Source organism: Parus major, chromosome 19, assembly GCF_001522545.3.
Source record: "Parus major isolate Abel chromosome 19, Parus_major1.1, whole genome shotgun sequence".
NCBI lineage: Eukaryota > Metazoa > Chordata > Aves > Passeriformes > Paridae > Parus > Parus major.
In genome coordinates this window covers 2,776,160-2,803,993 of record NC_031787.1, presented here as the reverse complement: position 1 = coordinate 2,803,993, position 27,834 = coordinate 2,776,160, and the positions used below count along the sequence as shown (strand labels likewise).

The 27,834-nt window shown below is 51.4% G+C and overlaps 2 protein-coding genes across 7 annotated transcripts in view; both read right to left on the bottom strand.

Moving 5' to 3' along the window:
- Positions 1 to 3,157, bottom strand: part of P2RX1 (purinergic receptor P2X 1) — a 29,206-nt gene extending 26,049 nt beyond the window's left edge. For 5 of the 6 annotated variants that reach the window (XM_033518855.1, XM_015646168.3, XM_015646167.3 and 2 more), the window contains exon 1: positions 2,812 to 3,157. In XM_033518855.1, the coding sequence (XP_033374746.1) occupies positions 2,812 to 2,948 (137 nt within the window). In that variant the 5' untranslated portion in view covers positions 2,949 to 3,157. The remainder of the gene's footprint in view (positions 1 to 2,811) is intronic. The other variant, XM_015646166.2, reaches the window with a different exon arrangement.
- Positions 3,158 to 8,315: 5,158 nt separating this feature from the next.
- The window catches only part of ATP2A3 (ATPase sarcoplasmic/endoplasmic reticulum Ca2+ transporting 3), a 45,965-nt gene continuing 26,446 nt past the window's right edge, over positions 8,316 to 27,834 (bottom strand). The window contains exons 9-21 of the mRNA XM_015646886.2: positions 25,995 to 26,083; positions 23,548 to 23,650; positions 23,206 to 23,337; positions 22,293 to 22,418; positions 21,047 to 21,265; positions 20,263 to 20,598; positions 19,953 to 20,173; positions 19,122 to 19,324; positions 18,931 to 19,016; positions 18,155 to 18,288; positions 17,613 to 17,730; positions 16,892 to 17,009; positions 8,316 to 13,087 (exon numbers count right to left, since the gene is read on the bottom strand). Coding sequence (XP_015502372.1) covers positions 13,068 to 13,087; positions 16,892 to 17,009; positions 17,613 to 17,730; positions 18,155 to 18,288; positions 18,931 to 19,016; positions 19,122 to 19,324; positions 19,953 to 20,173; positions 20,263 to 20,598; positions 21,047 to 21,265; positions 22,293 to 22,418; positions 23,206 to 23,337; positions 23,548 to 23,650; positions 25,995 to 26,083 — 1,905 coding nt within the window. The 3' untranslated portion in view covers positions 8,316 to 13,067. The remainder of the gene's footprint in view (positions 13,088 to 16,891; positions 17,010 to 17,612; positions 17,731 to 18,154; positions 18,289 to 18,930; positions 19,017 to 19,121; positions 19,325 to 19,952; positions 20,174 to 20,262; positions 20,599 to 21,046; positions 21,266 to 22,292; positions 22,419 to 23,205; positions 23,338 to 23,547; positions 23,651 to 25,994; positions 26,084 to 27,834) is intronic.

Sequence of the window (27,834 nt, the reverse complement as noted above, 5' to 3'; positions counted from 1 at the left end):
TGTGAAGCCATGGTCCTGTGTGCAAGAGGGCTGCAGGAACAGGGTTAGGGACACTGCTGTGGCCAGAACAGGGCTCTGCCTCCTTTCCCAGCCCATCAAACAGTCATTAGGGCAGGCTCCTGACACTATTTAACCTACAGCATAAACAAGCTGCCGCTGGATTAACTCAGACTCAGGGAGACTATAAACATGGGCAAGCAACCATTTCGGGTAGTGCTCCCGGCGGCGCGGAGCATTCTCGGCACTAAAAAAGGAGTGATCTGGATTTTGTCCCCACTGCCACAGGCATTGGTCCCGCTGGCTGTGGCAGAGGCAGCAGGCTACACATGGGACAGCCCATGACACCAGCCTGCTGTGTCAGCCTCGCCTCTGACACCTGGCTGATGTACAGAGGGGAAAATGGGGAACCCCAGGTGTTGTCTGGAGGTTTCATGTTTGGTGCTGGACCTTGTGGGGACTTCTCAAAGAGGAAGCTTTTTAGCTTGCAGCCACATCAGCATCCCTGACTGAGGGCAAGAGGAGCTCAGGGATGGCATCTGCTCCAGTGCCTGGAGATAGGAGGAGAAATTCAGCACTGCTGCCACCCCAGCTGGGACACACAGCGCCAACATCCTCCTCCAAGGCAGAAGACCATACTGGGTTACACTGGTTACAGTGGGTATCTTCTCCAGTGCCCTTGGGGCTGCAAGATGTTGTGAACTGGGCAGCACCAGGCTGTTTTAACACAGAACGTTTCCCTAGATCAGCCTCCAGCACAGACTCTGCTGCTGACCTTATCCCCCTCTGGCAGAGCTGACTATGGACACACAGGGCTGGGCAACCCCACCTCCCCTGTCGCAAAGCCAAGATCATGACAATCAAAACCATATCCCATGAGGCTGTAAATGCTGCAGCAAGTCCTGCCCAGGTTGTAAAAGTCCCCTGGTGTGGCAGAGGCACCAAGCCCTCTTACCTTGCTTGCCTCATCCTGTGGCTCAGCCCACAACTCCTTGCATGCAAGATTTCAGGAAGCGAAACCCAGAAAGCAAATGGCATTGCCTGGCCAGCAGTGATAACCACCTTATCACAGTAATCACAGGAAAAAACTGCTCCCCAGGGGTGACACGGGATCTCATACAGGGTGGCTGGCCCCACTTGTGAGCACTGATGGCACTACCCATGTCCTTCTAGCAGAGTCATGCATTGGCACACATTTCCATGAGCATCCCCTGCCTGCTGTGAAGGGGGAACAAAAGCTGGGAGAATGGTAAATAAATACAAATTTGGCTGCCAGATTTGCTTTCAAAGGACAGAGAATCTCAGGCATTGTGGCTTGGTGAGGGCAGCAAACTGGGGGCATTGTTGTGGGCAGGGAAATGGGAGTAGTGCTGTGGGAAGGGAACAGGGGACAGGGTTGTCAGCATCAAGGGGATGCCAGGGGCTGGTGGGGCTGTGGCAGCTGCAGTCACAGGCAGCCCCTTGCTAGAGGAGCCTGATCCAAACAAACCACGAAAAACTCAGGAATTACAGAAACTTCATGCCAGATTCCTCCCCTCTGTCTGTCACCCCCTGGCTGTCACCCCCTGGCTGGTTCTCTTCCTGCTCCCTCCTGGTTGCCTGTCTCAGTTTAGCCAAGTTGCTTTAGCCACATTTCCTTAGCTGCTCTGCACAACCATCTGTGCCAGTTCCCGATCCACAGGAACAGCTGCCCCCAGCCACGTTTGAGACTGGAGCCCTGGGACTTCACAGGCTCAGTCCATAGGAAAAACAAAGCTGCTCCCATTAACACCAGTGCAAAACTCTTTGCCAACAGAGCGTCCTTGAGACCTCAGTTGTAGTTTTGCATGAGGATTATCCTTGGGAGCCAAAGTGCCGATGAAGGGAGTCTGTATTAAAAGGAGGGATGGGTACTTCTGCTCCCCACAGCAACCTTGCTTGCACTGAGGCCTGGGAGTCACTGCCTTTTCTTTGCAGGAGACACTCTGCACCCCAGAAATTCACAGGTTTTCCAATTCATGGCCAGATACCCCCTTTCCTTTCAAACATCCTGCCCTGGGGCCCTTCCCCATGAAAGGATGCTGGTGTCCCTCTAGGGCTGAGCCCACAGCAGCCATGGGGCCACAGCAAAGGCTCACCAACCTCACATCCCATAGCATCATCCCACACTGAGAGCACAGGGACCAAGAAACTGTAGCAGGAGCAGCAGCCCCGGGGCACCTGAGGACACACATCCTCACCCGGTTCTGATCCCGCCTGCTCCACTCGCTGCCTTTTTTAAGCAGTTGCCCTTGCACCGCGTTGGCTTTTGGAGCTGCCTCCCAGAAGCAAATAAGACCAGGAATTTTGGAGCCAAGCTGCGTCTCGGCCGCAGCATCAGAGCGGTGAACAGGGAGATTTATGGCCCTGTCTTCGGCCGCTTGGGTCTCACAAATCATTGCACTGGCCCCAGATGCCTCTTATTTAATATAAATGAAAATAAAAATAACAACAGATTCTCAGGCCACCGTCCAGCAGCTGGAGCAGGATTTGGATTCTCTTCAGTGAGAAGACGGGGCCCCGGTGTGCGAAGCAGGGCTGGGCAGGGATGAGCCTCCAGCCTGCATTTACAGTAGCTTCTGGGGAGGATATGGGGACTAAATAACCATCTAAAAGAGCCACGGTGGGACACTGGGCTGCACGGGAGCAGCTCCAACCAGAGGGATGTGAAGCCATTAACAATAACCCCCCCGCACTGGGATACAGGGGATACAGAAGCCTCTCTCTCTCTCCATTGCTTTTTAACCCAGCGGCAAAGCATTAATTTTAGGGAAGGCAGGTGCTGGGGAGCCTTACCCGATGATGTACGCCAGGACGATGAGCTGGATCAGCCGGAAGGTCAGTCCCACCTTCTTGTTCCTCACCAGCACCATCCGAGGGGTGTCATACTCAAAGAGGAAGGAGGACACACTGTCCATGCACTTCTGTCCCATGGCTGCGCCAGGGCTGTGCCGCAGCCTCCCAGCTCTTCACTGCGCCGTGGGCTGGGCCGTGCCCGCCGCTGCTCCGGCAGCTGCTCTGTTTGCAGAGGAAAAAAAAGAATATAAGAATGCTATCGGCGTGGCTCTGTGCACATCTGGGCTGTCGGGTTTCCTCCTCTGCGCAGGGATGAGGCTTCCTCTTCCTATAAGCTCTGGGCTGGGAACAGCGGGTGCCCTACATGGTCTGGGGGTGGGACAGGGTGTGGGAGGGTGCAGGGCCACCCCGCTGCCAAGCCCACATGCCACCAGGACGAAGCCATCTGCCCGTGAGCGACGCTCCCTGGCCCGGCAGGGACCTTCCCTGGGGACAGAGAGGCTGCAGCAGGGCTTGGGATGAGCAGAGACCACCTGGGGGAAACAGTGGGATGGAAGAGATTGTGGGGGTCCCGGGAAGGATTTTAGGAGTTAGGACTGGGTATCATCTTTCCTGCCAGAGCAGCCACCTCAGGCTGTGTGTCCTGAGCCCATGTCTACTCTGTCTCCCAAAACTGCCGCAGAAAAAGGGTCGGGAAAGAGAAGGGGGAGCACCAGAAAGCGCAGCTCAGTGATTCGGAGCTGACCCACGGAGCAGAAGGGCACCCAGCTTGGCCTCCTCCCGTGGTAAGGCCAGACAGCTGGGGCTTGGCTCCTTCCCAGCACTTGCACTGGGCTGGGTTGGGTGCATTTGGAAGCATTTCCAGCATTTCCTGAATGGCCCAGCCATGAGCAGGGCCAGGCGAGCCGGGGTCACAGGGAGCGATGCTCAGCAGGCTGATGCAGACACTATTTAAACAAATCTCACTGAGAAAGGGACAGGATTTGAAAGCGCCAGACTGAAATTTGGGGGCCAACAGCCGCAATGGGGAGCTTTGAAGGGGTTGGCTCATTGCTGGGAAAAGCACAGAGGCTGTGGATGGGGGGCCCTGTGCCCTCAGTGCATCCCCAGCTCCAGGGCAGCTCCAGGGCACAGCCCTACAGGGGTGAGCTTTGTGCTGGGGAGCTCTGAGGCTCAGGAGGAAGCACTGGGGCTGTGTTTCTGGGGGAAAGAGAGGATGTTTTCCTCAGAAATCCCAGCACCCAGCTGCTTCAGCACTCCAGGCAGGGACAGGCTCCATGAACTCCAGTTCATCTGCTGCCTCCCTTGGCCTCAAAGGAGACACTGGCTCTCTGCAGCCACCGCGCCTGGGTTAAAGGCCCTCTTTGCAGGAGGAAATAGTTTTGGAAGCATGGAAAATCTTAACCTGCTGGGATAAATTTTTCCTTTCAGGAATATTCCTTTTAGCATCAACACCTCTCAAGTTCACTTGCTGAATGCTCACTGTCATATTAACCTTCTGACTCCATATATTACAGACCTGACAACTGTGAAGTACGTGGAACAAATCAATTATCTTTGCTAGCCAATAAGGAAAAATTAGGGGGAAAAGCAATGGAATAATTTATCTGAATCTTTTGGGCATACCATGAAGCCTGGGAATCAAAATCAGATGATCCCACGTTGCAAGTGACGTGATGCGATCCCAATGCCCCAGTCCTCAGCAACATGGAAAGCTGTCAGACAAGGAGCCAAAAGCAAATACAAAATGCTGATGTTAATCATACAGACTGAAGGCTGATACTGCTATTGAGTGGAGCAGACAAACCTTATAAGCTTAGATATCTGTCAGGAGAGAAGCAAATAACTTACTGTATGAAACGAGGCCTTTTAGGGAAGGCTGCTCACCCTTGCCAAGGCCATGGGGATAATGAAAATAGGACAGCTAAATTTAACAGCAAAATGACTTGTAAAAGAGTCACTTCTAACCTCCTCTCTGGTACTTGGAGTCAATAAAATGGTTATAGCATGGGTTTAGCTAAAATACTTTCCATTGGGAGATAATATGCATCTGCCATTTTATAATCTCTTGGAGCCATGTTGCAGCTGGTGAGTGGAGCTGGAGCTGTCTGGAGTCATGTGGAGAGCACACTCCAGCCTAGAGCACCAACAGAGCCCAGATCTTTTCCTGGGTTGATACCAGCACCCAGCATGGGCACCCACTTGGCCACAGCATCCAAATGTTTGAAAAAACACAGGCTAAACACTTGTGGGCTCACACCTCTCCCACACCCACACCATCCCTGGGATTGCCACTCCTTAAATTACTTTATCACAGGGAATTTAGTAAGTTTGCACAGGCATTGCTCACCTCTGTGGCCCTGCAGTGGTGCCAGGTGGCTGCCAACACACCTCCCTGCCTCTGCCAGGTGGTTATCGAGGGACAGTGCCCTGCTTGGGCTGTTCAGTTGTTGGTTGTCCTGCCCACACAGGGCAGTCACTGGCCAGAGCTGCTGAGCTCATGGGGCTGTGATCTTCTAGCTGTGGTGCAGACACTGGGCTGTCCTGGGGGAGGCTGGGATGTCTGTTTGCTGTGATAATAAATGCATTACTGTAACACCCAAATGAAAAGTGAAAATAGAATTAAGAGGAAGAGGTTTTTACCAGCCTGCTGTGTAAGGTGCAGCCTGTGGGGTGTCCCATGACCCTGTGCACTGATACCCACACATAGCTGGGACATTGGGGATGGTTTTATCTCAGGTTCCCACAGACACCAACTGGTACAGTGCTGTCAATACACTCACAGCCATCTCCTCTGAAAAACTTTTGTATCTCTTGGCTGCTTCCAAGCAGAGCCAGCAGGAGGTGCTGGGGGTGCTCTGCCTGGAGTGATGAGGTGTAGGAGCAGTGGCAGCTTGAGTTCATCTGCAGCAGGTCCTGGGCACTGAGGATGGGTTTGCCCAGGGCACAGAAAGCGCTGAACTAGACCTGACCTGAGCATCATGGAAACAAAAGACCAAGTGGGGACAACACAGGGACACAGAGAGTAGAGCTGGAAGTGTTCAAGGCCAGGTTGGATGAGACCTTGAGCAACCTGGTGTAGTGGAAAGTGTCCCTGACCATGGGAGGGGGTTTGAATGAGATGATCCTTAAGGCCCCTTCCAACCCAAACCATTCTGTGATTCTATGACTCTAAAACCAGATAGAGATAAGGAAAATGAGCCCATCTATCTCCACTATCCACAGGAGGGGAAAACGGAAGCAAAAACAGCAAATGAGGCTCTAAAGCCCTCATTTGTGTCATGTTTGTGTCTGAGATTGCAAATACCTAGGGTCAGATTTCCCACTCTCCTGGGTCAGCTGGCATTGACTGGTCCCCAGTGCCAGCCTTTGGCCTCATCCAACATCTCCAGCTCCAGCTGGGCCAGATGCCAAGGGCACTGAGGGCTGGTGACCCTCCAGGGGAATCCCTGGCAGTGTTGTGCAGGGTTAGCACAGGAGTCCATCCATGGCTGTGAAAGGAACTTGTTCCCCCTGCCCATTAAACACATTCAGCCTGTGCTTGGAGCTGAGAGAAAAATGAAAAATCTGGTATTTTTAAGGGAGACACTTGGAAATGCAAGTGCATCCTTGCTCTGATCTGGGACAGGAAATGCTGGAGAGAGGCTTCTGAAAACCTCTGCATGGGGCTCCAGCCCACCCACACCCAGGGAAGCACTGCTGTGGAAGGCATAAAAGCTACCAGGTATTTCCAGGCTCTCAGACATTGATGGAGGAAAAGAAAATATAAAAATAATAGATGAAGCTCATTACACAACTCAGACTCATGCTTGGCAGCATCTAGCACAGAGCTCTGAATTTCAGCACAAAAATGTGTGGCACGCTGCAGATCCGTGGATGGGGAGGAGTAGCATGGAGGCAAGATTTAAAATATGATGATGGGTGCAGAGGGGACCTGCTGTGGTCAAAGTTGCCAAGAAGAGTCCCTGAGAACCGGTGGCTTTTTCCAGTAATTTTGGCTGCCACGGCCCCCTTGCCCTCACCAGTTGCTGAAGATGCTTCCACTGCACCACTGGCAATGGGGAGAGTGGAAAAAAAATTGGCAGATGAGAGCAAGCAAGGTCCTACAAAACAGCATGTTCAGTTTTCTTTCCAATTTTAACTTGTCCTTGACCTCTCTTCACTCCTTCCCAGCAAGGCTGGCTCGGTTCTCTACTTGTCCCGTGCTGCAACGCCCCAGCACAAGATGTTTTTGGTGGTACTCACCCCTCAGAAGTGGCATTTCCATCCCCAGTTGCTGTGACAACACATCTCCCTGGAAATACTTCAGCAGTATTTTTTGCTGATGCCAAAGCAAATATGAACCTGAGATGCTGGGGGTGCCAAAGGGTGTCAGTGGCCCTGTGGCCATTGTGGGCTCCAGAAATGTGGATGCACATCCAACGTGGGGGCTGAACCTGTGCCATGGGATACAGGGATCCTTGGGATTTTTTTGGTAGGGGAAGGCATCATTCAGAAAACACCTGTTTTCTGAATGATGCCTTCAAAGGACAAGCACAGCCCCAGGGGTCCAGGGGCTGACACAACATCAGGTGGGGAATTTGGGGTGTTCTTCACCGCCGTGTCTTGAGACAGCATTTCTGGTATGGGGGACTGGCTTGAGGGTCACCTCCAGCCATGGCAGTAGTGCTCCTCTTGCTCTCAGACATTAGTCTGCACTGGCAAAAAGGAGACCAAACAATAGTCCTTTCCCAAAACCAGCATGTGCCAGGGTATCCCATGTCCCTCTTGGTAACCCCCCCAGGGGTCACAAAGCTTTTGGCTTACCTTGCACACCACCTTTGTCCTGCTCACAACACTGGGAAGGAATATATGTGGCCACATCCCAGCAAAAAAGCACCAAGGGTAGATGTTGCCATGAACACAGATTTGCTCCAAAACAGGATCTGCAGCTGGATCAGGATTTTATGCTTCAAACATTACCATGGGCAGAGCTCTGGGTGATGCAGAGATGGAAACGCATGGCCCCAAGCCCTATCCCATCCCCCCAGAGGAGGCCAAGCTATTTAATTATTATTTATTTCACAATTATTTATTGTGGAGGTTAATGCAGGGCTTATTTAAACCGTCCCTCCCAGCTGGGGAAGATAAGGTGATGACTATTCTGGACACAGTCAAAATTAGCACTGTTATTTGTATTCTTGTGCCCCAAGAGTGAATTTAAAAATTCCCAACAGTCGTATTATGCCACTGTGCTCATTTTGCCTTTGTCATCCCATGCCAGGCACAAGCTCAGCTCCATTTCTAGTTTGGCTCCTCTGAAAACCCACAAGAAATCCTGATCTGGTGAGCACGATTCCTTTTACGGCTGAAGAATGCCCTCAGGCACACCCATATGGCTCCATGGGCTCCCAAATGTCCCCCAAATCAGCCACAAATGGAACAAGAAAAGCAAAAAACAAAAAGGTAAAACAACAACAACAAAATAGACCAAAAAAAAAAAAACCAACCCAAACCCAGAGTAATCCAGTAAAATTGCTTTTATTTCTGTAATTTTCTAAGTATAAAACAAATCAGCCCGATATTGTGTGAACAGAGTGGATTGTATGGATGTGACCACAAGGAGCCTTCCCACGTCTTCCCAGCACACCTGGCTATTTACAGTCAGACAAAGGACACGGTTTAGGAAGCGGTAATTTAGTGGAAAAATATCTCTCATATAATAAAATAGGAAACCTCATTTCTTTCAGTTCTTCCCCTCAGATAACACCCTCCCACCCCCCAAGATATAACAATTTACCTTTTGCTATGAAGCACAATCTCAGAGATTTCTAAGTTTGGCTGTTCAGGCATCTCATATAAAAAAATCAGCATATTCCCAGACTGAAGCCACTGAGGGCACCCGCTGGCAGTTCAGTGGTCGCCCTCCTCTTGGTCCCAAGTGCCCAGCTCTCCAGGCACACACAGATTTTGGCTCATTTAATGCCCCACTCATACCAAAAGCAGAATGGCACCACAAGAACCAGTCCAGGGAGCACAATTTACCCTGTGTCTCCTTCTCATTGCAGCCCTGCAAATCCTAACCCCATCTGTGCCACACTAGATCTGCATGGGGTAAAGCCCTCTCGGGTGGTACCAAACACCTGAGTCCCAGGCTGTCTTCCCTGACAGAAAATGCCACTGCAGAAGTGGGAGGAAAAAGAGCCCAGATGGGGCTGAATCTCTGGCATCATTTACACAAAGTGATAGCCAGACCAGGTCCAAAAATCACAGTAAGTCTTAGGGGTTGGTAGAGTGGACTGGTGTGTTTGAGTTTCAGGAGTGATTTAATGCCAAGGTCACTGAACCTCATGAACATCTTCCACAGCCAGGGCCCCTGCATAGCTCAAATCATTATTTGATGAATTTTGGTGGAGCAGAACCCTGACTAGGAAGCAGTATTACCAACTTGATGTACAAAAGAAGGACCAAAAATTAATGCTGAGTTTTCCTATTGCTCTCCTTCTGCCATCCACACCGTGAGCAGAAACTCTGACTCAATCCCAGGTTTGATGCTCTTAAAGGAACAAAGTCCTCCACCCCCTCCATAGAACCTGTCCCTCCTACTGCCCTGTCCAGTGCCTGGTGGTGCCATCCAGCCTTGGCTGAGCAGAGCATCACCAGAAACACACACACACGGAATGTTCACAGTGCCAAAACCCCAAACACACAAGCACAAACCTCATCCAGACCTGGGCCACATGACACAAACGAAATGCAGCATGCAGCACTTGGCTCTTTGTCCTTTTCCAATGTGCCTCCCCATGGGATCACACACCACAGGGGGAAGAGCTCATCCAGCAACCGGTCACAATGACACAATATCCCAAAACAGTACAAAGGACTTTCCACAGCTGATCCCCCTGGTGCTTGCCCCAGGAACACAGGACCTTCCCCTCCCACCTTGGCTGTACCCCAGCACGGTGCTTGGACCCTGAGGAAGGAGTATAAAGTGCTCATGGATAATCCCATGCTGCCATCCAGCACATCCTATGCCCTGCATCTTGTGGAGGATCTGTCACAGCAGCCCACCAATGCTAAAGGTCTTGCTGGAAAGACCTGAGTTTTATTTATAGACTTAGAATATGCCAGGCAGCACCATCAAAATAAAACTAAAAAGGAAATAATTCCTAACCTCTGTTGCCAAGAAAAGCAATGATCCCAGAGGTTTGGCCCTAAGCTGCTTTTTAAAAAAAGCTTTAGGGCAAAACAGCCACCCAGTGTCCATCTCCCTTGTATTGCACTGTCAGATGCCTTGGTAAGACACAAGAGCCTATCCCAAAGTGATGGTCTTGGCTCTGGGATCTCCAAGTTTACATAAGAACATGTTCCAGCCTGTAAAAGCTCCCAGCACGCTGCTGCTGCTGGCACACATGCAATAAATAACTACTCTGTGATTTATCCTGACCTTTCACTGAAGAATAAAGGAAAAAAATACTTACATCTATGGATATTTTTCTACTGCATTAAGATGTTTGAAGTATAAGCCCCTGTAATCGAAAGTATGGAGTGAAACCTTTACTCCAAGTAATGAGAGGATGGGGGGAGAGACAAGAGACGTGGTCACCCATTCAGAAGGGGAAATGGGGACGTGTCAAAATGGTCCCTCCGAGCAAGGGGGCCACCTGCTCCAGGCAACTCTAGTGAAGATTACCTGGGCTATTTTCTAGGTAGATCTGAAGCCTCACAAAAGAAATAAAATGCAATTTGCTGCTGCTGGAAAGAAGAAGATGGGACACAGCTCTGGTTTCTTGCCCATGATGGCTCAGGGTTTGCTAACTCACAATTGTGACCCAATGCTTGAACAGACTGACACTGCCTGGGCTTTTACACAAGAAACTTCTCCACACCACACATATTTGGGTTAAATTAATAATCCTTCACCAGACATCAAGTCCAGGGAAAACAGTGTAACTCAGGTGGTGGATGGACCAAGCAGATTCCTGTAGGCACAAGGGAACAAGGCCACCACATCCCAGGGAGATGCCACTGGGTAGCTGAAAGCCCTGCTGGACCCTCCAAACAGGGCTGGGATGCTCTGAATCCAGTCTAGCCTCTGAATCCAGCCCAAATTCTCCCAAACTTGTTGTTAGCCTCAGAGAAACAGAAGCTGCTTCCTCTGATGACACTGAGCTGGAACTGGACTAAATTCCCACTGGTTGTTTTTCTGCACAGAGCGATGGAGATGGACTCAATCATCTCGGATGTCTTTCCCACTTTAAACAATTCTTTACTTCTGTGACCTGTACTAAAACAAGGTGAAATCCACCCTTCTGAGGAAGGGCAAATCACATGTCTACAGCATTAGTCTTACTGAAGCCTTATTTTGAAGGCTTATACAGTACCTGGGTCATGTTCTGGTCCTCTACACCAGGGTGGGTCTCATCCATGGTGAAAATCTTTGAAGAGGAATTGGTTATCCCATGGGATCAACTGATTAAATCATTTAGACAGAACACATTTGAAAAATAAAACTTCTTCAAGACAAAGTATAATAAGATTTTAAAAAATCAGCAACAATCTTCTAACCACAGAGTATCTATAAAGATCTTTTTTAAGAGCTCCATATTAAAATTCCTTGAATACATTATATATTAAATACAGTAACAACATTTCATGCAAGGTTTTCTGTACAATAAATCAGCTCAGTAGTATAACAATTCTGTACATTCCCATTGGTCTGGGGGCTCTGCTCATCTTCAATGCTGGTGATGGAGAAAAGAAAGGAGGGATGATATTTGGCACCTACTGTACGGAAGGAGAGATGCTCTTGCCCAGATGATACAGAAAAACACTGGAAGCTTCTAAGAGGCAAAAAGTAGAAGAGAAAACCCAACAGCAAAGGAGCAAATGCTATCCCAGACCCTGGCTCTAGTGCTGTTGCTGGAATGTAAGAGAAAGATACAGGCTCTGGCTAACTAAATATCATCAGGATGGATCCTAAGGACCGTGAGGAAAACAGGAGGGAGGATTTGGAGAGCTGGAGAAGAAACTGACCACTATCAGCTTCTCAGCTGATGCATCTCAATGGAGAAAGATAAATTTAATGGATCCCAAAATCCATTCCTGATCTACAAACCCTCACTGAAGCCTGTCTCACTCCTGCTGTGGAAAAATCCCCAGAGGGCAAGATAAAGTTGGTGCCTTACAAAAAGGGATGCCACAACAAACACCACTCACGGAGAAGGACCATGTTATGTACAAGGATACATTCATTCTCATCTTGATCCCTTGGCAAGGATGCCCTGTTCAAGTCAGTGATGTTCTCCAAAGCAGAGCGCATGAAGTCATGGATGTGCTCCTAAACACTTAGGCTCTACTCCTGCTAGGGAAATAGTTTAAAATTCACTGAGGAAAGAAAGAGTGACCAGGAAGGAGTGGAGGAATGCAAGGTGGGCATCCCCTTGCTTTTCTTTACATGGCTGCCCCTAGAAGGAGAAGAACTGCCTTATATAGTGCAGATGGGATCTAGCAAGATTCCAGATGGAGAACAGACAAGACTTCATCGTGCTCAGGCTGGATGAGCCTGAGAAGGTGCTGGGCTTTCCATAATGCAGGGATCAAACAGGACAGCGTGATAAATAGGGAGAACTTCATCTTCCACCATGTGCACCTGACCTCTACGTATAAACACACGTCCATGAGATTCACACCAGTGTTGGACACACTCTGAAGCTATGCCCAGCTGCTGCAGCCACTGGAGCAGAGCACAGCAGCAGCAGCAACACTGTGGTCATCATCAAGGCTCAACAATCCCAACACACAGCCCCCCTCTCCTCTCTCCCTGCCCTCACTCACTGCCAAGCCCTTCCCAGCCCCTGAAGCTGGCTTGTGCATCCCATCCCACTGAGGGATCTGGCCTCAAATCCCAGCTTCCTGCCTTAATCTCTCATGAAGGCCGCCTTGCCCGTGCTCACTCAGTCAGGGTGAAAATTGGAAAGAGGGTCTCAAATTTGGCAAGAACAAATCCCAAGGAACCACATTACAATGATTCAGATCCACACAGCTCCATCCCCAAACTCTACGCCAGCTGTCCAGTAATTGCACTCATATGTACAGGAAAAAGAAAGCTACAGAACAAAACAAAATCAGTATTTTTTTCTTTTCGACGATTCACCCGCATTTGTCTGATAGTCGGACACATGCATGTCCTGCTGGCTTTAGCGATGGTCATGCAAGACTTCAGTCCGAGTTACAAGTTAGGGATCCTCTGGTTTGGAGCGTTGCCCTCGTGTCATTCATTTCTTGTCCTCCTCTCCTGAAATAAAGGGCAAAAAAAAGGAGGAAAAGTATTGGTGAGGGTTCAAAAGCAAACCAGCTCCGTGTTCTTGTTACCAAGAGCGGTTGCTCCTGGGTTGATCCCAGAAGGAACCTGGGATCCTGACTGCAGCTGTGGCAGCTCAGGCTGTGTGAGGAGGAGGAGGATGCTGCTCCCTGGGCGAGGAAGGTCTCTGCAAGAGTTAGGAAAAGGGATGAGGTGGAGCCATGTGGGAAGGCAAGTAGGCAGGATCCCTCCTTACTGCTCCTGATGAGGCATTATGCAGGAAAAAGCAGTGGCTCAGAGAGAAGGAAGCTCACTGCATCCTCCCACCCACCCCAGAGCCTCAGCCCTGCTGCAGCCAGACACAGATACTGCTCCATGGGCTGACACCACTTACACACACCCATAAACACCTCCAAAACAATGAGCAAGGACCAACCTACTCATCACAGCCACTGTCCCAGGGCTGCCCTCCCACCTTCTCCCTCCCCCAGATGGATGAGGTTGGACATGGAAGGTAACAAGCAACACATGGCCTGTAGAAAAGTGATGGTATCCAGCTTGAACTCCATGTGAGCAGCCTCCAAATCCCTGCCAGAACTTGACTTACAGCAACTTGATCCCAGATTTTAAAGCAGTTGACAGGAGTGTCCCTGATCCCTGAGGCAGCAGCTGCCCTCCAGCCTCGTAGCTTGGCCTGCCCAGAACAGATTTTTTTCCTTGAAAAAACCCCACTCAGAAGCAGCACTTGCTAAGGAGAGTTAGAAAAATCCCTTATCGTGAATCTTTTGACTGTATTTCTCTATCTTTCATCACTGCACACATCACGAAATACATCTCACTGGGGACTGCTGTTCCTGTGCTCTTGATAAATACGGGTCCTGCCCGGGGTTACCCGCGAGGCTCCGCGCCTGCTGCCAGCCCTGGTGCCGACAAGCTTTCAGGGGAATTAATAAATAACAGAGAGAGGGAAAAGGCTTTTTTGCAACTTCTGCCAATTTTTTTTTCCAGTGCTGGCTGCAGAGCCCAGCCCTTGTGTCCTGGGATAAAATGGTTTGCTGTGATGGCAGCATCCCTCTGGATGACACTGTGGGCTTTGGTGTAAAGCAGGGATGCTGGCAACTGCACTTATTAAATATCATTGCAATAATCAAAATTCATCTCCTCCCCATTGCAGCAGCATCTTTTCCCTCTCCAGCAGCTCTACAGTCCCCACCTGGTGACACACCAGTGGTAATTTGCCAGCCATGGCACTTCCCCTAAACACATCCCCCGTGGTTGTGCAAACAGGGAGGAGGATGCCATGGCATGTGGCAGGCAGGGACAGGAAGGGGACATGGCTGCAGTGTTTAACCACAGTGGGTACCCTTTGAAAAGTTGCTCTCAGGTCTCTAAAGTAACACAATTCTGGCATGGAGCGAGTCAGGTGCCTCCATGAGCCCTGCAACCAGCCAAGGGTCCAGCTCCCACACATGCAGGTCCCTGAATGTCGGTGTCCGTCTGTCCTTCCCTCACACTGGTGACAGGAGCAGGGAGGATGCAGGATCTGTTTGCAGGGATGATGGGATGGTCATGGTTTCTCAGGATGCTGCTTCACACCAGGGGTGTCACAGTCCTTCAGCACTTACAAACCAGCAGCTGAACAATGTGAACTCAGCTTCTCCAAGGTCTGCTCCCCCCTGGACAGCTGAGGCTTTTGGGGAGGTTTTTCCTTACTGCTTTTGACTTTCCTCAACACGTTCCTGTAAAAGGTGCTGTTGGAGGGATGCAGGCTCCCTCTGCCAGCCCAGGTCACTTCCTTCACCAAGGGAAACACTGCAGCCCTTGTAGCTCTGAAAACTCCACATCTCCCCCTTCACAGCAGGGCACCCTGAGCTTCAGCCAAGACCCTGGACCCCAGGAGAAAACCAAAAGGGAAATTGTCCCCCCATCCCTTTGCAATATCAGGGCAGCAACACTGTCAGTTTCCCTCTGCTCTTCCATTTCTAAAGCACAGACACGTATGAGAAAACAGGAGAGGGGGGAAATAAAAACAAAAAGCAAGGTAGCAGAGCTGTAAAATCCTGTGTGGACATTCCAGCACTGGAAGGTGCAGCACCGCTCTCCTGCAGAGCATCCCACAGCTCAAGGGAATACTTGGCCCATGGGGACACATTCCTCTGCCAGCACCCAGCCAAGGTAGCTCCACGCACAGATTACCCTACAAGGGCAGGCCACGGCTGCAGGCACTTGCTCCCGGCTCTGCTGTGCCAGGGAGAAGGGATGCCTGCCTCCTCTGCAGGGAACACGGGCAGCTGCAGCAGCTCCTGTGCTCCTGGGGGAGTTTCAGGGGTTCCCTCATACCCAGGTGCAGGTGCATGGGGAAAAATGAGGGTGAACAGCTCCTTTTTGCTGTATGCTGGAGGGTTTTTTGTGATGGGACATGGTCCCTGCAAATTCTGGGCTGTCTCAGATGCAGAGTTCTGTCTGCCCCTGGCAGGGAGTGTGACACACTTGTCACTGCATTGCCACCTCTGCCAGCCAGGTAGAGGATGCTGAAGCCTAAAGCTGATGGCAGCTTTGCAGAGAAGTGGCCAAAACTCCCTCGGTGGTGATGTCCACCCAAAGGAGCAACCTCACCTGCACATCAGCTGCAGAGGCAGGAGACTGCAGGGCACTGTACTGGGGAGGGAACAGAGACCCAGTGGGGACAGGAACAGGATGGGGTGGCCACCATCTTCCACCTCCTGCAAAATGACCCCAGGGGTTGTGTCCTCACTGGGCACAAGGACAAACAGCTGCCTAAATGCTGATCTGCCACAAAAGACACCAAGTCAATTCCTGGGGTCATTATTACAGGGTGAAAGGAAAAAGAGGGGTTTGCTGTGACACAGGTTGCTTAAGGGGTGAAAATTTGGTTTGAGCAAGGTGATGGTGTAGAAGGACATCCAGTCCTCAGCCAGATTGTTCCTCTGCCCCCAGAGCTTTCCTGAGCAAGGACAGTGCCCTTCCTGCCCTTCTTCTCCCTGCTATCACTATCAGGACAAACTCACCCCAAGAAATAAAGAAAAATCCTGTTTTCTGGAGAGGGGCCACCCCTGTGGCAAGCACAGCATTGCTTAGCAGCCCTGGGAAAACCTGTGGGCTTAACTCAGTGCTGAGGTATCCCCCAGAGCAACATCTTTTACAAGAAATGAAAGGAAAGATGATATCATCTCTTTGGAGGGCTGCCCAAAGACATGCTGTGATTTACAGCATGGAGCCCAGGAGCACACGGGAACCGCTGCTCCAGTGTCACAGGAGCTGCTTCTCCTCCTGTTGTGCCAAGGACTGCATCCTGAGAGGTGCTGGCCAAGGGCAACCCCATTAAAACCAGTTTATAAGGTGTTCAGCTCCCAACTGATCTTAGCTGATTTTGCTGCCAACGCAAAATAAGGATGGACAGAGAGGGATGGAAACCTGAGAGGAAAAAGAAAGTGTTCCTGTTACAAATCAGTGTTTGATTTGTTTTGCTTTATAAGCAAAGGGATCCAGTTCCTGGAGGTTTGAGAAGAGTTGAATTAACAACCTGTGGCAGATTTATCTAATACTCCAAAGGGAGAATTTCAGGCAGATGTAATTACCAACTGCTCTGCCAGGCGTGGCACCAGAAAGGAAGGGAGTAGGAGAAAAAGCCCCTTTGCACAGCAAAGGTGGGTGAACATGCAGGTGCAAACATCACACGAGCAGAGGAGGTGAGCCAGGGCTCTACAAAGCCACCAGGAACCCCAAGCAAAGTGCCATGGAGCCACCCTAACCCAGGGTGGTGCAGACCATGCTCACCATCCAGGTGGTTGCGGGAAAGGTACTTGAGTCCTTCGTCCAGCAGGATCACAGGCAGGGAGATCTTCATCACAACCACCCACTGTGGCCAGCTCAGGGGGGTCACCTGGAAGATGAGCTGTGGGGTGGAAAGGAACATGTCAACAGGGAAGCAGGTGGAATGTTTTGTTGTTTTAAGGACTGCACTGTTGTGTGGCAAAGGTTGAGAGAGGGTCATCCCAGGTATAAAGAGGGAGGATCCAGACAGCCCAAACTGCAGGATTTCAAGGTCTGTCATGATCCAAGGTGGCTCTTGGACAAGATGAGTAAAAATTCACCTCTCCTGCAAATGGGGAAAGTGAGGCACAAGGTAGGACTGGGTGTTTATGTACTCACAGGTGCTTAGCAGGTGACAAGGGACAATGCAACCACCTGGGTACAAAAATACACTTCATCTTAAGCACCTTTGGCATCCCCAACCCTGAACAGGAAGGAGACAACTCCTGAAGGGCTGAACCACCTTCTGGAGAGATCTAGAGCCTTTGCATTGTCCATAGGGAGAGCTTCTGACTCATTGCTCATGGGGCAGAATGACTCCTATTTTCTGTGCTGGGTTGATCCTGGGACCTGCTCTTGAGGGAACCTTCTGGGAACAACCATCCCAGAGGTTTCCAGACCCAAAGATTGTTCCAGGGATATCCTTGTCCACAGAAGGCACAGAGAGCTGACAGGGGGCACTCACAGGCATGGGCTTGACATAGAGGATGAGGAAGTGCAGAGCCATGGACATGATGATGGCCCCCAGCAGCCAGATGTTGAGCCACGGTGGCATCCGCAGCAGCGACTGGTTCTCAGAGACACTGTGAAAGAGAGGGGACAATGTTAGCCCCAGAAACCTCCTCATCTGCCCATGCTGGAAATTCCATTTCCCTCCAAATGTGCAAGGCCATATGCTATATCCCTGCTTTCCCAGGCTGTTCATCTTCAGGCCTTGCTGCAAACTGGATGTGGATGGCCAATACAACCAGCAATGCATGGATTAGGGCCGATCATTAATGACCAAATCACTAACGAATCCAGATCCAGTCCTTCCTTCACTGCTCTCAGTCACAGCACACTGCCTGGGAGGAGTTTATGGAAAACCCAGTGGTCCCCTGTGAGGATGCTCTGAAGAGCTCTGCTGAACCAAAGCAAAGCCCTCAGCCCACCCACAGATGCTCAAAGAGACCCTGCACAAAACCAGTCATGCACAGAGCAAAGAGAGCAGCCCTGTGGCCACCACACCTGTTCAGAGCATTGCACATTTCGATTGTCACCAGCACAGACAGAGCCATCGTCGTTGGGTATCGCGACTCGAAGATCTCACAGTCAATTCCTTCAAAGATGGGGTTGTCCTCAGTGCACCTCATGAAGTTCCTCTGTCAGCACAGGAAACTGCTGGTAAATACATGGCAGAGCAGCAGGAAAGGCAGGAGAGAGGAGGAAGAGCCGACTGGTTGGGGGGCATGTGATGAACTGGGCTGATGTTAAATATCTCACAGTTCAGAGCAACCAATAAACTAAACTGCCTCCATTGACCCAGCTTCTCCTGGGGCTGGGCTTTAGGGGTATGGTTGGACAGTGGCTTTGAGGCTCCCAGGTGCAGTTAGGAAGGAGTTTGAGCACACAAACTCTGTCTCCTTCAAAAATCCATCTTGCATTGCACATGCCATTGGGGTGTGACAGCACCTGCTTTCCCCCTGCCCTGCAGTTTTCACATCAGCTACAGTAATGTAATGTGAGAACAGATCCCTTCCAACATGGGATGAGGCACAGAAGCTACTTTCAGCTTTTCTGAATCTTTCTGAATCTGAAACTTTCACTACCATGCTGGTGGCTGGCAGAAGCAAGGCTGGAAACAGCCTGAGGGAGAGAATTTGCTTCTGTCTTGAATTACTGTCTTCTCCCCTAAGAATCTGGGAATGCTACAACCAAGGAAAGGTAGACAAAAGACCCCAACAGGTGAATGCACACCCTCACCCATCCACTCCAGCTGTCAGCCTGCTCCCCTCCTGACTCACCAGCTGATGGAAGGAGACCTGCGGTCCCTCGGCGTCGTACAGGAACCACCAGGTCGCTGCACCCACCGTGGCCAGCCCCACGTACACTGTGGCCAAGAGAGACACCCTTACCCCAGCACCCAGAGAGGGGTCCCTGGCCCAGGACACCCCAGGCACATCCTAACAGTGCCCACCCCACCGGGAGCACTCACCTCCAACAGCCAGGTAGCGGAAGAAGAGCCAGCCACTGATGAGGGGCTCCTTGGGGTTGCGGGGCTGCTTGTCCATGATGTCCAGGTCGGGGGGGTTGAAGCCCAGAGCGGTGGCCGGCAGCCCATCTGTCACCAGGTTCACCCACAGCAGCTGCACAGGGATGAGGGCCTCGGGCAGGCCCAGGATGGCTGTCAGGAAGATACTGCAGGGAAAAAACAGGAGATATAAAATTAGACAAGCTCTGGGAAGCCAAGGTTCTGTGTCATGCAAGGGGGAGAGAGCATCTGCATCCAAAGCCCCAGACTGAATATTCACCCAAAGTTCTGCAGATGAACCCACAGCCCCTGATAAGGAGCCTGAAGCCTAGAACTAAATTTTGCAGCTAAAGTTTGTTTCTATTGATATTAAAATTTGTTTTGCAATTGTAACCCAACTATTGACGTCCCCACGGCCACAAAGGTTCCCATTCCCAGCACAAACACTTATGCTGAAATGTAGAGGAAAAGGATGCCCAAGTGATCCCAAGGTTGTGCTGATGTTGCTGAGGTTTGGGAGGGATGGCAGTGACTGGGTGACAACAGCCTGTGCACAAATATCTGCACCCAGATCAGGCACTCGCATGGGCTTTTAAATAGGCAATACTTCAACACAACATGTCCTGCAGGGTGGCACCAAAAAAACCAATCTCTCTGCCCTTGGGGAATGAGGCACGGTGCCTGGGATTACCAGTTTGGGCACCACATGCTGCTGACTGCAGGTGACCTGTCCCAGGGGATGTGTGTCCCCACTGCTGCTCCCGCAGCACGGTACCCGCTGTGGGAGGCTCTCACCAAACGACCTCCCCGACGTTGGAGGAGATGAGATAGCGGATGAACTGCTTCATGTTGCTGTAGATGGCTCTGCCCTCCTCCACGGCCGACACGATGGTGGAGAAGTTGTCGTCAGAGAGCACCATCTCAGCGGCTGACTTGGCAACGGCCGTGCCCGACCCCATGGCGATGCCAATCTCTGCCTTCTTCAGGGCCGGAGCGTCATTGACGCCATCGCCTGTCTGCACCGAGCCGTGGTTAAGCGTGCAGGGGATTGAGCGAGGTGGGGAGGAGGGGACAGGGGGGTGGCAGGGTGTCCCCGAGGGCTCACCATGGCCGTGATCTCGTTGAAGGACTGGAGGTACTCGACGATGCGGGATTTGTGTGCCGGCTCCACGCGGGCGAAGCAGCGGGCCTCCCGGCACGCCTGGCGCTGCGCCTCAGGGGACAGCTCATCGAACTCCCGGCCTGTGTAGGCCTTGCCAGACACGTCCTCGGTCTCGGAGAAGATGCTGATCCGGCGGCAGATGGCCACTGCCGTCCCCTTGTTGTCACCAGTGATCATGATGACGCGGATGCCGGCCTTGCGGCACATCTCGATGGACGAGGTGACCTCTTTGCGGGGAGGGTCCAGCATCCCCACACAGCCCACAAAGGTCAGGTTGTTCTGGGTGGGAGGAACACACCCCAGCCCCACATTAACCCCTTGGGATGCATTCACTTCCTCCCCTGCTGTGAAACCATCCTGGGCTTCACTGGGATTTTCCCCAGGAAGAAACGTTCAGAGGTTTCCCATGGATGCACTCTACAGCCCCAATCCAACGGGATGCTCCCATTCCCTCTGCTCTCCCTCACACGTTTTCTCTTTGCTCCCCTCCTCCCCATGCCTCACAACGATCTCCAAGACCCTCTCAGCAGTCACTCCACAGGAAAATCTGCTCAGTGAGACGGGGCCTGTTATTCTTCAAATCAGCCCCCGAGGTTTGCAGAGGAGATGAGCCATTACACTGCCCACAGAGAAACCAGAGGGAAAATACTTCTGGGACAGCTGGGACTATATGGGGAAACTTTGGGGATAAGGAAGAAAGCTCCTGGCCAAAGCTCCGGTGCCGTACCTCGTAGTGGACGAAGGCAGCGGAGTCGTGCAGCTGCATGCTCTCCCTGCGGACAGGCGAGTCGTGGGTGGCCAGGGCCAGGCAGCGCAGGGTGTCAATGCCCATGCCCCAGTCCCGGATCCTGCCCAGGATCTTGTCCCTCACCGGGGCCGTCAGCGGGACCTTGGCAGTGCCCACGCGGACGTGGGTGCAGCGCTCGATGACGCTTTCGGGGGCACCCTGCGGAGGAACAGAGGGGCTCAGGGGCTGCAGTGAAGCTGGAGGACGGGCATCTCTTGCCAGCACCGCAGGAAGTGTCAGAGGGAGAGAAGCAGCCAAGTTTGGACAAAATCTCCCCAAAATTCCAGCAGGCATCCCAGCCCTGCGGCACTAGATGGCAGCCTCCGACCGAGCACACCGGGATCACACCCCGGAGCATGAACCCGCAGCAGGTCACCAAGAGCAGGACCTGCAGGAGAGCCTGACTCCTGCAAAACCTACACATCCAACTGAGATACTCCCACCCCAGAGATCCCTGCTCTGACCTGCAGGGCATGAGGGCTGTAAATCTGTGCAGAGAAAAACGTGGCATACTCTTTGTGATGCCTTTGCAGTTCAGGAAAACATGTCCTTTACTATCCCAGTATCTCACCCCAGCCCTTCTGACCTTACAAGGGACCATGACATTGCTCTTTAATATAAAACTTGCAATCCTTCTGTTGCACCTCTTAAAAAGCTCACCCAGGGCCACAGATCCAGAGGCTTCAGAGGGTCTGGAGGACAGAGTTCACCTACCCAGATCATTTCCCAATGGGAACAACAATATCCAAATCTTCTCAGAGTCAGCGGGGAGAAATTCCACCGCATCTCTTCTCTTGGGAAGAAAATGCCCTATGAAACACTGTTTTATTTCTGGTTACAGTGGAAAACTGGACATCATCCTTTGGGCATTACTGGCATCCGGAGGGTCCAAGCCTTTAATAAAGGCAAGTGCCCAAATTCTGCACGAGGGCAGCTCTCCCTTGCCCCAGCACCAGCACCACACTCAGCACCTTTTTGTCCCTCTAAATCATCTCTTTTTTCCTTGATCCATATGGCAAAGACTCACCTCCTCCCTGACCCCACCAGCCTACCTGCTGGAACCTGGATCCCCAGGCAGCCAGAGTGTGAGAGGAACTGCAGAGCATCATCACTGCCCTGTGCAGCAAGGGCCAGGTGCTGCTGGCTGTGCAGGGGGAGATGAACCCTGCAGGTGCTTTTCCCCTACCTTGACAAACATCTTGCTGCCCGTGGAGTTGCTGCCAGGCCCGGTGGGAGTGCAGTACACAGACATGGACTTGCGGTCCCGGGAGAACTCGAGGGTGCACTCCTTCCTCATCAGCTGCTTGATCACCTGCAGGAGGAGCACTGGGCTGAGCCAGGACATGCCAGGGATGCTGGTGCTCTCCACCTCGGCTGACAGCCCTGCTGAGCCCCCAGCATGGGAGGAGAAAGGCAGCCACAGGAGCCAGGAAGGATGGGACAGGGCTAAAAGTTTACAAGCTTTCTGTACCAGAAAGGAGTCAGGAGATTTATTACAACCTGCACAGACCTATCTGGGGAAAAAATGCTGGAACAGAGAGCCCTCTGAGCAAGTAGAGACACTGTGAGATCTAAAGTGGAGGAAATACACTCCCAAAATAAAGTGTATTTTCATCCAGGAGGACAGGGAGACACTGGAATAGGGAAATAGCCAGCACAAGATATTTTCATGTCAAAAATAGATGTTACCAAGGAGCAAGTGTCACTGGGGCAGGCAAGGCTCTGGGGAATAGGGTTTGGTTCATGCTGGAGGGCATGAGCGCTTAAAGATAACTCCAAACTTCCTCATCTGCAACCAGAGCTCCAGCTATCACTCAGAGGGTCTCTCCTGCCTGAGCAGGGACTGGACTGAGCTGGAGCCTCAGGAATCATCTGCTCCAAAGCTCCCTGTAGGTTCATCCTCAAGGCCCTGGCATCAGTCCCTCAGAGCCATTGTTCCAAAAACTGCTCACCATGAGAGCCTGGAAACCACATCCTTGTGCCAAATCAGTCCCTTAGATCATTGTAAGTGTTTATTGCCCAAAGATCAGACATCCTAAATCCCTCCTCTCCCTCCCATCCCCCAGTGCTGTAGCTCACAGGAGCTTCTCCCCACTCACTGAATTGCAGGCATTGGCTCTCTCCACCTTGGAGAGTTTGCTGAGGTCCGTGTTGAAGACGTTCATCTTCTCCACCAGGCACGTCAGAGCTGTTTCAGTGGCTTCCCCCACCTTCTCATAGACTTTTTTGGACTAGAGGGCAGAAAAAAAGAGCTTAAGCTTTAGAGCACATCCTCCACGTGCTGCTGCCCCCAAGGATGCTGTCACCCACCACAGCAGAGCATCCCCTTGGGATGAACTGAAGCCAGGGAAGGGGATCCCAAGGGACAAACTCTACTGGCTTTACCCTGAAGCACAGCAAGAGCATCCCCCCACCCAGCCCTGGCCCTGGTGCCCCCACACCTCATTGTAGTCCAGCGAGGAGTCATTGCAGAGGGCACAGATGGTGGCCAGCTCCACCAGCCCGTCGTACTGCCCACACTGCACCGGCTGCTCGTCCTTCAGGCTGCGGGCAGAAAACAACCCCAACAGCCTTACACCAGCTCACACCTCCAAATACAGTTTGCTCACCTGAAGATCCCTTCTAGAGGGGTACACAGCCTATATATCACTCTTGTAAAAGTGGAAGCAAGAGCCCAGTTAAAGCCCCAGGGCTGGCAATAAATCCTCAAGTTCAGATTTTGTACTTTATTAAATGGGGCAGGACTAAATTGCAAATAAAATATCACAGGAGGCAAATAAATTCTGGAAATGGCCCAGAATAAGAGGGGTTGCAGAGAAATTCAAAAGAGCAGGCAGGGATTGCTCACAAGCTGATGATGAAGGTGATGGACCAGAAAAGGGGCAAAGAAATTCACGTTAGCATCCACCCCCTCAGGGATTTCCATTTGCTTTTAATCCAGAGGAGCAGTGGAATCAGCAGCAAGTCCCTTCTCCTCCCTGTGATGCTCTTCACACTCCATAGGGAACCCAAGGGAGCATTTAGGAGCAGCAGAGAGCTTTAATAGCTGCACTGCTGTGACTGCTTCCAAGCATGTGGTGAACTGTGATCTTTGCTTCCTAAATAGCAGCTCTTTGCTACAGAAAGGAGCAGCCCTGAACACTCCAGGCAAGCCAGATGCTTCTCCTCGCCTGGTGGTAGGAATGGTAGCAGTGGTTTTGAGGGAAATAAAAAATGATCCTGGTTCCAGCAGAGGTAACTGCAGGTTAGAGCTGTATAAACTCAGCCGGTCATCTGCTGGCTGGAAAAATAATTTGTCAGGCATTTACTAGGATCAGCTTATTCCACTGCTGGTTCCCAATGGAAAGAACATTTTGGAGCCGTTGTTACAGCTCAGGAGCGGAAAACATGGAGCAGCCAAGAAAATCTGAAAAATCTGTTTGCTGAGGGAGATGAAGCTGCACTGGGCTGTGAGTGGGAAGGGAGATCCACTGCTCCTGCCCAGAGATGCTGCCTGGCCCTGGGCTCACAGGAAGGGACAGTGGGTGGAGGAAAAAGCTGTGGACACACCAGGCATGGCTTTTGCAGCATGTGATCCCTTGGATATTGCTGGGGAGGGATGGGAATTACAACCCCATCATCAGCAGTCCCTGCATGGAGCCAGGTGAGACCCATGTGCTGGGAAAGCCAAAGTGAAGGTGCTGTGTGAGCAAACCCAAGGTCCAGCATGAAATATCCCCCTGGCCAAGGCCAGGTTAAAGCAAACAAGCATTTCAGTCCCACCAGCCCTGGGGGAAGGGAGAGTTCTCTCTGTGACACCTCAGCAAGCCCACACACCCCTCTAGATGCACAATACAGGCACAGGGCTAAAGCAAAACTCAAGATCAATACAAATTGTTGCAGACCAACACAGTGGCCCTGAATGCAGTCCCCACAGGATAGGGGACACTGAGTTCCAGAGGTTGGCAGGCACAAGTTCAGCCCCCTGGTCCTCCTCAATTTTAATTGAAATACACTGATTGACACCAGCTTATGACTTGGCTCAGTTTTTAATGGAGATTCCTAGCCAAGGATCAAATTGGCTCTATAAATATTCATGAAATTAAGTCTGTGGCTGAGATGAGTTACAGCTGCTCCACGGATGAGCAGAAGGGACCATGGTGACAAATGTGTCTGGGATCACTGAGCAAAGCAAAGGGGAGCAGAGAGTGCTCCCACCACCAGCTGAGCTTCTCATCTGCCTTCTTCCCAGACTTTGCCACAATGGGGGCCACCACCTCCTCCCAAAGGAACAGGAATAAATAAATACAACAGCAGAAAACCCTGTGTGTGTGATAACACTTCAGGGAAAAAGCCCCCAGCTTCCACTCCCTGCCCTCGGCTGCAGCTCTGCAAAGCCCTGAGGCACACCCTGCCATCAGCAGGATCGTGCCCTGGGCACTCCAGCCACGGGAGCCATCCCTGCTGTGCACACTGGGCTCAGGGAGCACTTTCCTTGTGGGGTTCCAGCTCTTTGCAAGTCCCCTTGACCAGAGCTGCTGGCTCCTAGACAAGCTGCACTCTGCTCGGGGCAGGGGCAAGTCACTGGTCAGAACCCAAACTGTGCAGGCTCCAGAAATATGTAGAGTCACCACTTCCTGCAAAAAGCCTCCTGCATCACCATTCCTACATTTGTCAACTGCCCTGCTCCCCATGAAGAGCAGAGTACAGTCAATCACCCAACACTTCCAAGCCCAGCGTAGCCAAAAGACAGCGGGTATCCCCATGGGCAGGACTGCAAATCACCACGGAAAACCCTCCTTCCACCCCCAGCCATGGCCATGAACCCGACCCTCCTGTCTTCCCCCAGCTGAGCTGCCAGCCCAGGGCCACCCTGTGTCCCTGTGAAGGGGAGGGGACCCTCACTCACATCTGTCCCTCGGGGGCGTAGGTGGAGCCGGTGATGCTGAACTCGTGCAGGCTGCACTGGGTGCCCTCCACCTTCTCCATGATGAACATCTGCCAGGAGGAGAGGTGGAAACAGAGCATTAGGCAGCAAATTTTTGGTACAGCCCTCGTGCCCAGCCTGGAAACCCACCAGCTGGCTCAGGCCCATCCCTGCTCAGCCACTCCTGGCTGTCCCCAAATCCTTCCAGCTCTGCTCTGCCTTTTTCATGTTTGCCTCCTCCAGTTCTTTCTTTCCCTAGGAGAGGAGAGACACAGAGCTCCTAAGAAGGTGCCTGTGTTTTTCTTGGAGCAGAAGGGTCAAGGTTTCCACTCCTGCCCTGGGAATCCTCTGCAGGGCAGGATGTGAGCAGCTGCCCCTGCCACCCTTTCCCAGCCAGCTCTCAGCCACCAGCCTTGTGCCTTCCTGGGATCACAGCTCAGCTCAGCAGTAAAACCCCAGTGGGCCATAAAAGTCCCCCACACTCTATTTTTAGTGATTTTTGCCTTTCAAAATCCTTCGTTTCTCTTTTGCCGTTATCATGAGACAAATCCCTCAAACTCTAAAATAAAACTAAAATTCCTCTCTCCCCAAGCTCTCCTTGTCCCCATCCAGCACAGCCCACCTTTGAGGGCAGCATCCCCTGGGAACAAGAGCAGGGCCTGACCCAAGCCAAGGAGACAGTTCAGAGATGCTCATTTCTGCTTCTCATTATTTATGACCCACACTGAAGCCAAAAAGCAACACAATAAATAAGTAAATAAGTAAGTAAATAAATAAAACTGGTTTGGCAATGGCATTTCCCTGGCAGCAGGGAGAAGCCAGGATTTAGTTTGGCTGCAGGGAAGTGCTGCTCTCCTCAGCTCCATGAACTTGTTGAGTGCCTCCAGAAAGCAGGTGCAGGGAAAACTGTCCCACTCCAACCTGTCTCAAAAGAATTGTTTTTTCTCTATTTCTTTTCCTCTGGTTATTTGAGTTGCTCCCCAGGAGAGGGAAGCAACAGATGCTGGAGAAATCAGCAGGCATCACTTGGCTCCAGAGATGAAACAGCTCTGGTTACCACCCACTTCTCTGCCTTCCACGTTTCCTCTGACAACAATTCTCCCTATTTTACAGGTTTAGGCAAATCAAAGGAGCAGGTTCAAAGCACACATCTCCTGTGTGGGTAATTCTGAGCCCAAAACAACCTCGCTGTGGCTTCCCAGCTATTTGCAGGTATCCTGTTCATTGGGTTAATGCCCTCAGCTCCTTTCCCAAGGCCCATCATGAAGGCCCCTCAGCATCCCTGAAAGGTTTGGAAGGAAATAACGAGCCAAAGTGCTGCAGAGGGGGTGTCTCAGGTAGTCTGGAGGCACTGGGCTCCTCTGGCAGTGGGTGTAAACTCAATAAGAGCAAAACCACATCCTATTTCCTTTGGTAAAACGCCCCCAGAGATGACAGACCCAGAACCTGTGCTGAGGCACCCAGTCTGAGACAACAACAAAAGGAACCTTTGAGGGCTAAGCACCTGTCATCTTTTTTGAGACATCCAATGCTATCAGCCTTCCAGAGATCCAGAATCTCCTGGCCTCTTCAGAAAATGGACTCCTGGAACACCAACCAGACTAATTTAAAAAAGCTGAAAGCACCCACCCCAGCCACTGATGGGTTTGCCTGATATGGGCCTGTTTGTTTTCAAATGCTCATGGCTACAAAACAATTATTACTTTCACAATAGCGTCTTTCTTATTAAAAAAGGGAAAAGGGAAATAAAAAAAACCCACCCAAAACATTCCAAGCTCTTTATTTTTCCATCCCTTTAAAAAAAAAAAAAAAAAAAAAAAAA